General features: G+C 40.9%; 1 protein-coding gene across 15 annotated transcripts in view; it reads right to left on the reverse strand.

Annotated features, from left to right (window-relative positions):
* Positions 1-207: 207 nt before the first annotated feature.
* The window catches only part of BTRC (beta-transducin repeat containing E3 ubiquitin protein ligase), a 175756-nt gene continuing 160548 nt past the window's right edge, over positions 208-15415 (reverse strand). For 12 of the 15 annotated variants that reach the window (XM_027529288.1, XM_027529286.1, XM_027529283.1 and 9 more), the window contains 6 exons: positions 14440-14689; positions 13835-13953; positions 12517-12627; positions 11036-11114; positions 6725-6917; positions 208-4824 (listed from right to left, as the gene is read on the reverse strand). In XM_027529288.1, the coding sequence (XP_027385089.1) occupies positions 6756-6917; positions 11036-11114; positions 12517-12627; positions 13835-13953; positions 14440-14689 (721 nt within the window). In that variant the 3' untranslated portion in view covers positions 208-4824; positions 6725-6755. The remainder of the gene's footprint in view (positions 4825-6724; positions 6918-11035; positions 11115-12516; positions 12628-13834; positions 13954-14439; positions 14690-15415) is intronic. The other 3 variants (XM_027529287.1, XM_027529285.1, XM_027529289.1) reach the window with 2 other exon arrangements.

The following is a 15415-nucleotide window of genomic DNA, read 5'->3' on the forward strand; positions in this document are numbered from 1 at the left end:
ATCACCTTGGCTTTAATTCAACATGGAACACTTAATTGTACGCCTGGGTCCCCACATTTACTCATATCATTTGGCCCTGACTCTTCTCAATGTTGTTTTTTCATATCAGATTTTCTTTAAAAGGTCTCTGTTTACTCCCTCAATTTCTATATTGAAAAAGTCATTGTCCTCTTGATGTTGGGGTAAAGAGACAAGACACCCAGAAAATTCACTTTAATCTTATATTTGTAATTAAGTTACCTTTTTTTCCTGAACAGTTAAAAAAAAACACACTATATTATGATGATTCTAGGTTGTGAACATATCGGTACATTGACTACACATCACCATGACATAATCACAAAAGTCAAAGCAGTCGGTACTGAAGAGTCTAGAGAACAAAGGCTGAGCAAAAGCTCTCAGGGAGGCTCCCACTTGTTGCCAGGCCTGCCCCACAGCTGGAGTCAAGTGAACATCCCTCAGAACAGTCTGCATTGGGCTTGAGTGATCACTGATTTGGGAAAGTGTTAGTGTCCTTGGTACCCAGAGATCTAACCTTGTATTTTTTTTTCCCCCATCAACATTCAAGAAAGGGAAAGGGACAGAGGGGAGGTGATGCTTTATAATGCTGTTTACTGCACTGACCTTTGAACACACAACCACAGAACCAATCGGAAGCTAAGGGTGGGCTGGAGAGATGCTGGCAGATGTCATCCACCTCCAGGAAACTTTAGATCATAGGTACTCAATTTCCAACAGAAGAGGTTTCTGGATATCAATGCATTAAGTTCCACCTGAAATCAGGTAGCCATAATCACACTTTTTTTGGTTTCTCTCCTCAATTTCAAGGATTCTGAAGTCACAAATGAACTACAGGTAAAAATAACAAGAAGCAAAACTCAGCTTTATTCTACTAAGAGACGGCTGTCTTTTTGGCACAGATTATGTTGAGTCTATGGATAATGAAAGGGGCTTGTGGTCTGTCAGCGATCAGCTGTGTGGATTAAGTCTGGGGAGATGAACTCAGCCTGCAGGTTCGGGTACATTTGATAGAAGTGAGGGTTACTCTAGAAGGGAAGAGAGGAAGGCAAAGAAAAGCAAGGGCACCCTTTCATGTTCTCCAGATCGTGGGAAGTCTGTTGAACTCAGAGAAATGGAGGAGGAGATCAGAAATGTGGATTAAAGTCATATGGCAAACCTGATCATCAGACAGGTGGTGGGCATCTAAACAGCCCCTTTTACACCTGAAGTACCTTGGATTCCTCCAGAACCAAGTTTGCAGCCTAGCCTCTCTGGCCTGCACTATTCTAGGCAGGAAGGTGTTACCATGTAAGATGCCAAGAAGGCCAGCAGTACCAAAGTGTATAATTCTAGGGAAGAAAACGTTGCCCTAGTTATTAATATTCTATCTCCCCGACCACTCCACCCAAAGCCCTGAATTTCCACATATGACCAAGTGCTAAGTAACCACAGCTGTTCAGACCAGTGGGTACCAGGAAATGGCAGAGTGCATATTTTCTTCTCTTCAACTTTTGGTTTTACAAAATAAAAATAAAAAAGGATTTTTCTTACTCAAGCAGAAAACAGAATGATTTAGGGGTCCCAGGATCCTTCCCCAAAACAAGTTATGAGGGCCAGACTTTATTACTTGTCAGTAGAATTCCAGAGAGTCTGTCTCTGAAATTTCTGGTAAAGAGTGGTTGGAAAGAATTTTGCCAAGAGACAAGTGTAAAAGGCCTCCCATTCACAATTCATGTCCACTTTCAAACTGCACATAGGGAAGTAAAAGGATGTTCTCAGCAGTGGAAATACACACACGTAGCAAGGCATGCTGGTTTTGTCCAAGAAGCCCCAGTGTGAACAGAGAACTCACAAGTGCCCATAGAGCAACCGGGTGCAGGGGCATGCACATGCTCCTCACCTGCTTTTGAACACGATTCCTCTATCTTTATGAAATGTTTCTGGCAGGCCCACACTGGAATTTTAGTGAGAAGAGACTAATCTACAATGGGGAAGAGCCCAGAGACACCTTCACTTCCTTTTCTACCATTTCTTTGGAGGTGTTAAGACTTCTTTGTTTCTCTTTTCTTTTTAAAAAGGTCAAACTTTACATTTATTCTAGCCCAGTTGGGGATTAGTGATAATCAATTCCCACTGAAATCATGCAGAGATGGTAAGTGGGATTTACCTTCTCTGGAAATGAACTTCTACTTACCTGATTATTTCTTCTACAATGAACTGGTAAATGACCCCCAGAGCTGAGAAATGTGACTCAAGTTTTTCAGACCACTTAACTCCATTCCCATTTCCAACAGGAGCAGAGGACAACTTGCAGAATATCCTTGATGGAGCTGATGGGCTTCAGACTGCAGGGTCCACTCTTGATCTCATTTATGATGTACTGGACAAGCTCTCAAAATGGTCTTAGAAACAACATAGCTTACACTGAACCTCTAGGGGCGAGCAAACCCCCAGGCACCAATGACTATTCCGCAGTTCCACTTCTGAATAGCAGCATATAAGAGAAGGGCTGGTAAAGTTATGGCTACTGGACAATATTTTGAAACAGTTCAAAATCCATTGCCTCTTTAGTGCCTGACCTGGGTGTTTTTCAGGGTGGTCAACCCTCTGCCTCATCTATAGAAAATCCTTAACCAATCAAAATCCATTAAGTCAAGACAATAGACAAGGAACCCTGATAGTGGCTAAATAGAAGACATTTCTCTAGCATGTGGGTAGTTGGTAAGGGTATTATACTCAGAAAATATTTCCCTGGCAATGACATATCATTACATTGGAAAATATTTTCTCTCTATAACCTGTTACTAAAAGCTTAAAAGCACTCATAAAGCAGGAAAGGACAAATGCATATGCACAGTCTGCCTCTCACTACACAAAAACATTCAGTCTGAGCACATTTTGGAAAGAGGATTACTTCTGGCAAAGCAGAGGGAAGAGTGAGGATGGCTTTCTCTCTCCCCACCTCCCTTGCTGAACTAAAGTGGCCTGGCTTTGAGGTCACCTGCTACAGGCTCCCACTGAAATTTTACACCAGCTGGTTAAGAGAGGCTTTTCTTTTACTCAACTGCGTTGATTAGTATGGAAACAATGGGCCTGTCAACTCAGCTTCCAAGGGACCCTTGAGACTGCCCTGGGCCTTGCGGCTACTGATGGGTGTGTCTGTGTCCCATGAGATGGCTGGTGCAGGCCCACTCCTGACCTGGAAACAAGTGGGGCACACGTGGATAGTACTCCCTGTGCTCCCAGGTTGGGGCACACATGCCCTCACCTGAAGCTCCTACTGGTCAGCCTTGGCCCTTGCTGAAGTTCATTTGTTTATGTTGCTCACCAACCGCCAGAGAAATTTTATTGGCTGGGGAGAGTGGAGAGTAAAATAAGGCCAGGAGGAGGAAGAAAAATAAAGAGAAGGCAGTTTCTGCACCATTAATAAACCCTGTATGCCAAACTTCACCCTGATTCTCTCTCTCTGGCAGCTTTGCCTTTTATATATACCAGGTTTGGAAAAGCAGAAGGAAAGTTCTGCAGTGCAAGGCTGAGATGATTAGCTTGGTTTCTGAGGGATGATATTTACTGGCCTAAGTGAAAAAGACATCACCTTTTAGTCCTGACCACCTGGTAAGCTAGTCTGATCATGGTCTTGGCAAAGAGACAGGTGCTTTGGGTACTCGCAGGCCCTGATGAAGAAATCAGAGACGCGAACCATTATGCAAAGTACCGAGCAACTGGCTCCGGCCATTTCAGTTCTTTCAGTAGGCTGAGCCTTAGCAGTGATTTAAGATGAAGTACAATGCTTTTTATTACACATCTAATTGTTAATGAGAGGAAATGCAATCAGCAACTCCTTTCCACACTCTACATGGAATCCAGGAGACTGCTGAGTCCAGAAAAGATGTGGCCATTGATGGAGCCCAGGAAATTTCTGCCGCCTCCCTTCTGGGGGTAGGGGTGGGCTGTGTAACAAGGGGAAGAGAGAAGAGTTGCAAATATGATGAGTCCCATGTTTGAGAATCCATTGCTGCCACAAAGGGTCACTTGCGGCCAAAGCCTAGGTTTGAAATTTTGACTGAAGAGCATTTTAACTCTTCTAAGTATTGCATTTCCTCATTTGCCTCATGATAACTGAGGATACTTTCTTCATACTTTTTCTTCTCAGGTGGAGCAGAGAAACATGTTGAAGGCGAGTGGGGCAGCAAGGGGCAAGAGGGACAGAAACAGAGAAAGAGATGGAAGGAAAGAGGCCCAGATCTTCCAGGGCATATATTCTTGTTTTCTTTCTTTCTTGCCCCAGAGGCTAAACAGACAGTTGCCTCCTCCTAAGCACAGTGGGGCTGGGGCAGGTCCTGCTGGGTGCTGGGCATGCCTGCAGTTTACAGGGAGACACTGGGTGCTGTCTGGCTTGAAGCTGCGTTTCCTGTCCCCTAGAAGTGGCTCTCTCCCAGTAGGCTACACAGGGAAACTAGTTCTTCTGCTTAACAGCAAAGCAAGAGAGATTCTGGCAAAACACTAAATATATTTATAAGTCATCTTTGTCTGGAACCAAATGAGGAAAAAACAGGTGCGGAGGGGAGAGGAGGAGGGGAGGTGAGGTTTAAAAGTTCCAATCATTCACAAAAGATAAAAGACATCTTCTGATAGCAGCACGGAAGCAGTCAGCTGTGCTGAGTAGACCATCCTGGGTCGACTGCAGACCAACTGTGTCCCAATAGGAGTCTTAAAGCCCCGCTCCTCGGCTAGTCCGGGGAAAGTGGGTGGTGGTTTGATTGTTACTGTTGTTGCTCATCCTGGTATTGGCAGATATGTTAAATACCGCAACTTTAATGAGTCCTGTGTGAAAACAGAGCACAGAGTCATTAGTCCCTTTTCCTGTATTTCTCACTTTCTCTAAGAGAATATTAAAATAGCTGTCAATTGGGAGAAAGGCTCAGGGGTCCTTCCTAATACCTGCTCTCTGTCCATGCCACACAGGAGTTTCTGTCAAAGGCTACATGGCCTGTTTGGGGGCTCAGCAGGGCTCACTGACATGCTTAGGACTCTAAGTGCTCATGCAGAGTGACTCTGATGTCTAGAGATTAACAATGACTATGGTGGGTGTAGCACTGAGCTTTCACCTGATTCTTATAATGGTAGAGCAGGTGAGGACAGCTCTGAGTTTCTGGCCTTAGTGGCCATGAAAGCAGTATGCCACTGAAAAAAAGTGAGGGAGTAGGGGGAGGCTCTCTGGCTGCTTGGCTGGAGGGCACTGGTAGTGTAGATGAGGGGAGAGCCTGAGTGTTAGATGTGTGCTCCAGAAGAGCCCCTGGTACCGTCCGTCAAGGACAGGTGTGCAGGTAGTGATTGGAAATGTGGCCTAGAGATTAAGGCAGAGGTTGGGACTACACATACAAATTGGAGATGAGAGCTGAAGCTTTGGGGAGAGATAAGGAAGCCAAAGAAAGGAACTCAGATAAGGAAGAAAAGCCTGAGACAGACTCTTAGTGGATGTCTAAGTTTCAGGAGTGAGACAAAGAAGAAAATGTAAACAATCAGAGAGCCAAAATGCCATTGAAATCTGAGGAGGACAACATTTTGGCAAAAGAAGGGGATACCTATATGACAATTTCAATATTGATACTAATTAATGGTTACTTTTTTTTTATTGAGGGTCTGTTATGTGCTAGGCGCTGTGCTAAGCACTAAGATTTCTACGCATAACGTTTGATTCTCACAACAGCTCTGCGTCGTAGGTATTACAATTCTCAAGGAAACTAAGGCTCGGGGAAGTTGTTTGCCCAAGGGCACATGGCTAGGATTCTCACCAAGCCTGTCTCTGTGCCTTGGCTGAGGAAGCAGCACATCCTCTGTGAGAGAAGTGAGTGCTGAAGCTTGCCCAACAACACCCTATTCAGAAGAACCACTGCAGAAAGATATGCAGAAGAGTGTACTGAATGTGTGCTCCTGCCACAAGAACAGAGGCAAGTATAGGAAATGAGAAATCACAATAATGGCAATATTTCCCAGTAGCTAGTACAGTTTTTCCAAACCAGTGTTGACCTATATCTGATCTGCTCAGGACCATCAGGTATGATCTGAGTATCCCAGGGATATAGGTTAAGATGAATATTAGGATCTTCTTCTGCCCTAGAGACAGGATGGAGATTTGAGTGGGAGGGTATCAGAGTTCTCACCAACTCGAGCTACTTCCAAGGTCAAAAAACAGTTGGAGGGGGCAGGGAATGCAGATAAGGGGGACAGAGAAAAGCTACCTTTTATAATCAAATGATACTGACAAGAGCTATGAGAAGGCAGCCTTGTGTGCTATTTTGCCAAGAGATTTTTTTCTTTCCAACATCAGATTATCTACTTGGGTTAAAGGGTCTCCATTGTAGGTACTAGTTTGATCTGGGAATTACAAAGCCACAGGCTTTGGGGTCAATGCTCTTAGTTTTGAAACTGATTTAAATCTCATTTCCTTAACAATCCGACTAGGTGACTGAGGCAGGAATATTAGTTCTACTACACAAGGATCATCGAGACCTAGCTCAAGAATTATCTAAGGACTGAGGCTGGTTACCTCAGTCAAGGGCAGCATCCAGGGTGCAGCCCAGCCCTGTCTCGTGGTGTCAGTTTCTGTATCACAGGACTTGGAGTTATAAAGGGCATGAGAAGGCTCCATGAACTCACAATACCTTACCACCAGTGTTCCATCGCTTACCCTCAGTGCTATGTACACAATTCTTTTTCATACCTGGGTGAGTCTGAGGTCAGTGTATGAGTATTTATCTGGAGATATAGGTGTATGTTCGAGAAGGGGAGCGGGGGGGTTCAGCTTGGGCAGCTGGATCATTTAGGAAGTCCCAGATGAGGATTGTGTCATCATGTGAACTACTGACAATCTGGAATTCATCAAACTGGAGTCGGAAAACTCTTCCAGAATGCTCCTAAAGAAGCAGAAACAGAACTTTTGAACTATTCAAAATCAAAAGAACACAAATTCAGCAACATGTCAAAAGGACTCTATGGAAAGGCTAAAGCTGATAGTCTTCTTGACCATTTCAAGAATACAGATAAAAATCTTAATCTGGATTAAAGGCAGGATATAAAAGCCAAATAATGGGTAGTTGATTTCATATACAGTCAAAGTAATATTCCCCAGAGCTGACACATGTCAAACAGTACACGAGTTTCTCATTGCTAACTCTCCTAGACTTAGCCTCAATGAGAACATTCCTCAGTACCTCTCAGGCTTTATCCTCTTCTATGTATCTCTAGGATTCTATTACAATCATAGGCCAAGGGCTGATGAGCAATAAGCAGTACTGTGCTGGTATATATTTATCAATTAACTATCCCCAATTTGTAAAAGCATTTCCACATTTTATAGTTTAAAAATTTCTATCCTAGCCAATTTCAAGCTATCCATCTGAGTTCAACCAGCTTGCAGAATTCATGAAAATCTAACAACTGGTTCTAAAAAGCAGGTATAAACCTGTTTCACTTAAATAATGTCAAGTTTCATCTATGTTGTAGTGTGTGACAGCATTTCCTTTCTTTTAAGCCTGGATAATATTCTATTCTATTCTATTCTCTCTCCTCTCTCTCTCTCTCTATATATATATACACACATACACACACACACAGGAACTGGGCTTCCCTGGTGGCTCAAATAGTAAAGAATCTGCCTGCAATGCAAGAGACCCAGGTTCGATCCCTGGGTTGGGAAGATCCCCTGGAGAAGGGAATGGCTACCCACTCCAGTATTCCTGCCTGGAGAAGCCCATGGACAGAGGAGCCTGGTGAGCTATATAGTCCATGGGGTCACAAAGAGTCGGACACGACTGAGCCACTAAGCATACATACACATACTGTTTTCCATTGAGGCTGCACTATTTTACATTCTTTACAAGATGTAAATGAGCTCATTAGATACATGATCATCTGTGTTCATAAGACATATTGGTAGACATATCTGTAGTTTTCTTATCTTTGTTTGGTTTCAGGATTAGTGTAATGCCAGCCTCACATAATTAGGAAATATTCACACTGCTTTTATCTTCTGGAGGAAAGGATAGAGCATTGGTATAATTTCTTCCTTAAACATTTGGTAGAATTCATCAGTGAGCCCATATGGGCTTGGTGCTTCCTGTTTTGGACAGTTATTAATTATTTATTCTATTTCTTTAATAAGGTTAGGTCTATTCAGAATGTTTATTTCTTTCTAAGTTGTGGAATATTGTATCTGTCAAGGGATTGGTCCATTTCATCTGGGTTATCAGTTTGGAAGGCACAGAATTGTTCATAGCATTCCTTTATTATAATCCTTTTAATGTCTATGGGATCTGTACAGTTTAATATTCAAAACTCAATGTATTAAAAAACATAACAATTAACAGAATAAAGGTGAAAACCACACTGACCAACTTGATAGATGCAGATAAGAGCATTTAACTAAACCCTATCCACTCCTAATAAAAGCTCTCTATTCTAGGAACTGAAAGGAATCTCCTAATCCTAGCTAACATGTATCTATATAAAATGGTAAAAGACCAATAAGGATATCCATTCTTACCAGCTGTTTTGAGCACTGTACTGATGGTCAGTACAACAAAATAAAAAAGAAAAATGAAAAGTATGCAGATTGGAAAAGAAGTGTATCTATATATCTTGCAATGAACAATCCAGAAATGAAAAATCTTAAATATAATTTATAATAGCATTAAAAATAAGAAATACTTATGGATAAATATGACAGAAGACATATAAAACCTTTACATTGAAAGCTATAAAACATTGCTGAGAAATTTAAAAAGGCCTAAATAAGTGGTCTTTATTTAGAAGAAGATTCAGTGTTGTTAAGGGAAGGAGGGATTACTATGTAATTGTGGGCATGAGGATATAGTCACTCTTTGGTTGGCATGATGTCGCTGTTTTGTATATATGTCAAAATTTATTAAGTTGCATTTTACTTTAAATATGTCCATGTTATTGTATGTCAATTATATCACAATTAATCTATTAAAAAAAACAGACAATTCAATAAATAAATGAGGATGAGATTTGAAGACACTTCAAAAGAAGATAAGCACAGGAAATGATGTTCTATACCATTAGGTATCACAGAAATTCAAATTAAAACTACATACCCACCCAAGTAGCTGTAATGTTTTTAAAAACAGATAAAACCAAGTCCTGTCAGGGATGTGGAAAAATAGGACATTCACACATTGTTAGTGGAAATGTGAAATGGGTTTACATTTGCAAACTCCCCAAGTGCTACTTTGGGAAATAGCTTGGTAGTTCCTTTTAAATTTCAATGTATATTCAGAAATCATACTTCTAGGTATTCACCCAAGAGAAATGAAAGAAAAAAATGTACACACAAAAGCCTATATTGGGATGTTTTTGGTATCACAAAGACTGAAAACATTCCAAAAATGTCCTTAAACTGGTAAATGAAGAAAGAAACTGGTTCATCTACACAAGGGAATACCACTCAGCAATAAAAAGGAACAAAGTATTAGCACATGCAACAATGTGAATCAATCTCAAAAGAAGTGAAAAAAAAAAAGAAAAATGCAAAAAGCTACATAAATATGGGCTTCCCTGGTAGCTCAGCAGGAAAGAATCCACCTGCCAATGTAGGAGACATGGGTTTGATCCCTGGTCTAGGAGATCCTACCTGCGGTGGAGCTACTAAGCCTGTGTGCTGCAGCCACTGAGTCTGTGCCCTAGGGCCTGGGATCCGCAACTACTGAACCTGCGCATGGCGACTACTGAAGCCCATCTGCCTAGAGTCCATGCTCCACACAAGAGAATCCACAGCAATGAGAAGCCTGAGCACCGCAACTGGAGAGCAGCCCCACTCGCTGCAACTAGAGAAAAAGCCCACGCAGCAGTGAAGACCCAGCACAGCCAAGATTAAATATAAATAGAAGTTTTTTCAAAAGCTACATTAATATAATTTTATATGACACTTATAAAACAGCAAAACTACAGGGACAGTAGCTAGGGGTTGAGGAGAGGGGATTAATATGAAGGGGTATCATTTTTAAGGTGATGAAACTGTTCTATATCTTGAGTGTGGGGTTTACAAAACTGCAAATTTCTATGCAAAATATATAGAAGTACATGAAAAAAGGAACAAATTTTCCCGTATGTAAATTATAGTTCAAAAATCAAATGAGTGAACATATACATTAAAAAAAACCGTGTGTGAAACATGCAGGTAAAACAGGTCTAGAGCTAAAAGAATGAGCTTTACATCCAACAAGGAAGACAAAAGTACAGCTCTCTTCTCCAGAGCAGAGGCTGCCTAAAGTGCTGAGAGGCAGGATTCAGGATAGGCTTCAAATCCTTGCTCTCATCTTTTCCTGAGTTGTGCAGAAGATTCTGTCCTCCATGATACCCCACCTACCTTTCTGTCATGGAAGCAGCTTTCAAACCTTTGGGCCATTTTCTGATCTGGGCCTTTGGCTAACACCATGATAAAGAATTTGGTGCTTTCGAGATGACATTCTTCCTTCTAAGTCATGTCTTTCCCCAAATGTCAAGATGTTTGGGCCACGGGGTATAACAGAATAAAAGAGACAGGATTCGAATTGCTGGAGGCAGCATTCCTTAAATAGGAAGCGAACTCAGGGGCGGAGCAGGGGGTTCATGCAGGCTCCCGTGGCACTTTTTGCAGGCACAGGTGTGCAGGTCCTCAGATTCTGGACAGGTTCCAATTTGAGTCATTATGTTCTCTCTCCCCAAGTACCCCCTACTGTTTCTAGTGGATACAGAATTCTTATTCACTTCCTGTACTAAACTGTTGTGTAGAGTTGCTGTGCAGCTGTTGAACAGCTGCCACATTCTTCTCCATATACAGTCTCTAAAGCACTTTTGGATGAAAGGCAGCTATATAAACATATTTTATTGTCAAGTACTGGTTGCCTTTCCACTTAGTAGTAGACTTTGTGAGGTTCTAACTATCAAATCCAGATCTGTATTCCACAGCACATCAATGTTAATTTCTTCCCCTTCCTGCTCCTCAAACCCCTCTAAACAATAAGGCTCTTACCACAAGGGTCCGTAGACAAAGAGTTCCTGCAGGCGCACGAGGGTCCAAGGCAGCTACAAGATCCCACACTTTAATTTTTCTAAAGATCAAAAAGGGGACCAAAATCTTAGTAAAAAGCAAAATTAAGGGGACACAAGAAAAATAGCAAGAAGTCACGGTAATAAATATATATGGTGTAGATAGTTTTATGATAAATGCAGCTCACAAGATATATAAAAACGTTTTTGATTTGGAGACTCAGTTCATGTATTCATCCTTGGGTAGAGGTTATTAGTCTTAAAAGGGGAAAATGTATGTGATTAACCTAAAAACAAGAAATAGGTTAGCTTTAAACAAACTGAAGAGAGTGAACAGTGAAGTCACACCATATGTTGGGGTCAAAAGGGGTTCTTATATATTAGAACTCTTAATGGTAGATGAGATCACTTAGACCTAGAAACCTGTAACTCTAAGGCATTTTTTTTCTGGTCAATTCTGACAGTGGCGCAGGTCACACATATCAGAGGACTGGGGTCCATGTAAGACTCTGAGTTTATAAAAACAATATTTAAATAAGAAAAGTTTAGCCCTTCTATGAATCAATTGTATGTCCTGTCTCCTCAAGGTAAGTAACAGACAAAACCCAAGAAAAGGGTACAGATCAAAACCAGGGCAGTAAGAAAAATACAACCTTGGACTTAGCTGAAACATGTCGTCATACCCCCAACAACTTCCCAAGGGTCTGACAGTGATGGGTGACTCAAAGCAGAGGAAATGGGTCTGTTAACACTTACTGCTGCTTGAGTTGTCTTAATGAATCAAGTACAGCCAGCTCGTAAACTAAGAAAAAGTTGTAAGTTAGTTTCTCATATTTTTAAAAAGTTGCCAATATTTGAACTATGGCCTTCCTGTCCTCCACATCAGGCACCCTGATGAGAAGAAATGGCAGAGAGAATTTCATAAGCGAGTTCACTCTTGTAAGAATATACGATGTGCTTATTAGCGTCACTGGATGTGGGATCCATCCACAACATGAACGGAGTCTGTAACCACTGGAAAGTAGACTGAAGGAAAGTAAAGATTATTTAACGCACTGTGACTGAAATGCCAACAGTGAAGACAAGACCCTCCCATACTAAGCCCCCTCCAAAGATACTATCCTCCAACATTTCAATTTTATTAACAAGTCACTATTTTATATCCATATCCTGATATACTAGGGTTTATCCAGTTCTCTGCTTTATAGGGAAAAAATAAATATATGAACAAAAATCCAAAATACTAATGAAAATCATGAGCAAACAAGTATAATTAAATGACTGGAAGATTATTTGGAAAAGGGTGAACAAAAGAGATGTGAATATATGGATTAGACACAAGAATACTGTATCAGATTCTTTCTGTGATATCTATAATCTTATGGAGACAAGGAAAAGCTATGTTTAACATTCTAAGGCAGGGGGGATTAAGAGAACTTTTAAAAACCCTGTCAGCACGCTCACCCATCATAGGCTCCACTGACTATCCTCTTGTTATCAAATCGAATACAGCGCACCAATTCCTCATGGCCTTCTAACACTCGTAAGCATGCACCACATTCTATGTCCCATAATCTGAAAGAGAACATTGAGTTGAGTGAATTTCCATGCATTCTTTTCTAAGCTTGGAATGTTATAACATATATCATATGTCTTTTAAAATATCCAAAATATAAAAACCAATCAACACTCATATACAAATGTATTACTTTCAGTGTAATTTATTTACTTTCTGCCATATAAGCAGAAAAATGTACGATTTAAGTTCAAATATGTTGTGAATATTTTTAAAGCATCAAGCTTCATATAAACCTGTAATCAGGGTCACCAAGGAATATAAAAGATGAATTTAATGTACACAGTTGCCTAAGAAGGAAAGGGCCAAGCCAAGAAACATAATGTTTTCGGAAACCACAATTGAGTAAGAATGAGATGCAGGAACGGTGACATCCTGCTCTCACAAAATATGTGTACCTCTGTCACTGAGGACACCCTCAGCTTTCACCCCACTGTTCCGGACAGTTTTCTCATATAATAGAAATGCAAAGTAAGTTCTCAAACATTTTTATATACTAATTTGAATTATGTATGCCTTCTGACTAATCCACATGATTTCTAGGAATGCTAATCTTAGATATGACAATATCTGTCTGTCGTTATTTCAATGGCTTTTTCATTCCTTTAGTACTTGCTTTGAAGGAGGGGAGAGGGTTGATAAATCTTTCAAATTCTATGCATTTGTGCATCATTCATTTTCATGAAGGGAAAACACAACAAAAAGTACTTCAATTTGTGGATTCTTCATAATTTGTTCATAATTTCAAAGACTGGTAGCTCCCTGGCCCATTATGTAATGCTAAAAAACCCAAAATTGTACAACTTCTAGTAGGGGAACAAATCTTTTTTCTTTTTTTTAAAACACTGGCAAAGAGAAAAGCCCTTTAGCTATTTATTAGCACTTATCAACTGCAGACAGGAGACATTTAGGGAAGAGCCTTCAACTTCCATTTTTATTTTTCTCGCTCACTTCCTCATTCAAGCAGTTCATTTTAAATAGGTTTATCTGGTGATAAAACTATTACAGGAAGGAAACACATCAACAAAAGACTTTGCTGTGCTGTCTCTCTGCTTGGGGCAAACTTTTAACCTGTAAGAAGCCACAGAAAACTAAAAAATGTTTTATTATAAACAGAACACAGTCGACAATTCGTTTGGTCTGTGCACAAACAATAAACGGCAGGATAACAGTGATCCCTTCTGGGCAAGGGCACCTGCTGCTCACCTGATTGTGTTGTCAGATGAGCCACTCACGACCAGCCTGTCTCTGTACTGCAAACAGGCAATTCCACGTTTGTGTCCGTTTAAGGTCCGTACAAATTCACAAGTACTTGTGTTCCACACCTGAAACAGAAATGGCATTGGCTGTTGATTTGGTGCTTTTATTAGTAAAATCTATGGCAACTGCAGTTTTAGGGAAGCAGGAAATGGGACTGAACTAGTAGGGGAAATTCAACGTCTTAAACCAATCCAAATCAAACCCCAAATGACAAGTTTAATTCACAGTAATATAGGGCTAATTTGTAGCTGGTTGCTATCATATGAGAAATCCTCAGATTGATGTACTCTTATGGGGTTAGTCTCGCCTTGCAGACAAATCTTGAACCTAAAATTACCCCTGCCTTTTTCATACTCACCATTATTTACAGGAATAAAAACCTAACCCAAATTGTCACATGATCTATCTCATTCATTACATAAACTAGTATCTGATTTAAATAAATATTAAGTATTCTACAGTGAGGGTTAAATATAAAATTGTCCTTGAGAAGATATCCATATGAACTCCCCTATTCTAAGGTGGGGACTTACTGAAAAATGCCTCATTACCTTTATAGTCCTATCCCCAGATGCAGAAACGATGTACTTATCATCAAAGTCTACAACATTGACTGCAGCTCGGTGTCCGACAAGCACCCTGCGAAGGGTGATGTCAGTTGGGGAGGCCATATCCCATACTGCAATGGAACGGTCTTTGGAGCAGGTCACCATCATGCCATTATTGAAACGCAAGTGCAGAACTGCTTCACAATGGTGAATCAATGTGTTCAGCATTTCACCTGTATTTACATCCCACACCCTGGAACAAAAATATTACGGTTATCTGAGATTGTGGTGAAATTCATGCTACAATCCATTTTAAGTACTGGATTACCTCACTGCCCACCCCTTCCACCCTATTTCTCACAGTTAATGGTATACCTTACTCTCCTTTTGTAGCTCTAAAGTTGAGCTGAGGTAAAGTCTACTGATGGGCCATGGGGAAGTGGTAGTTAGAGGACTGGACTGGGAAAGCGGGAAGAGGAAGGGGATGGGATACTGCCAGTATGCCATCCTTAAGACACAGAACTTGAAATCTGGGCTAGTTGCAGGGTGCTGAAATGAGGGTGCAGCGACCATCACCAGCAAATTGGTCCCAAACTGCAAGATTATCATAAACCTTCTGACATTTAATCTGATACATTTTAAACCGGTGGGAATTTTGCTAATAACTGCAGCGTTGGTGGTCCCACAGATAGCCCTCGGGTCCTAGAACTGATTCAGGCCAAGAATCTTCTGTAATAGACTGACTTAGTACTGTGGATTTGAGCTTGATGATCTTGGGCCTTAGTATTCACCACACAGATCAAGGCGTAAAATTACCTCGACTCTAAACATAAGGCCCGATTTCTGTGCTCTGAATGAGTGTAGGGATCAAGACCAGCCACCTCAATATAAATACGGGCTTCACAGCAGAGTGCAGGACCCTTAGATAGCTTGAGAAATTTTTGTGAAGGTGTATTTTACTTTCATCACTCATTTTGTA

The sequence above is a fragment of the Bos indicus x Bos taurus genome, chromosome 26 (assembly GCF_003369695.1).
Source record: "Bos indicus x Bos taurus breed Angus x Brahman F1 hybrid chromosome 26, Bos_hybrid_MaternalHap_v2.0, whole genome shotgun sequence".
NCBI lineage: Eukaryota > Metazoa > Chordata > Mammalia > Artiodactyla > Bovidae > Bos > Bos indicus x Bos taurus.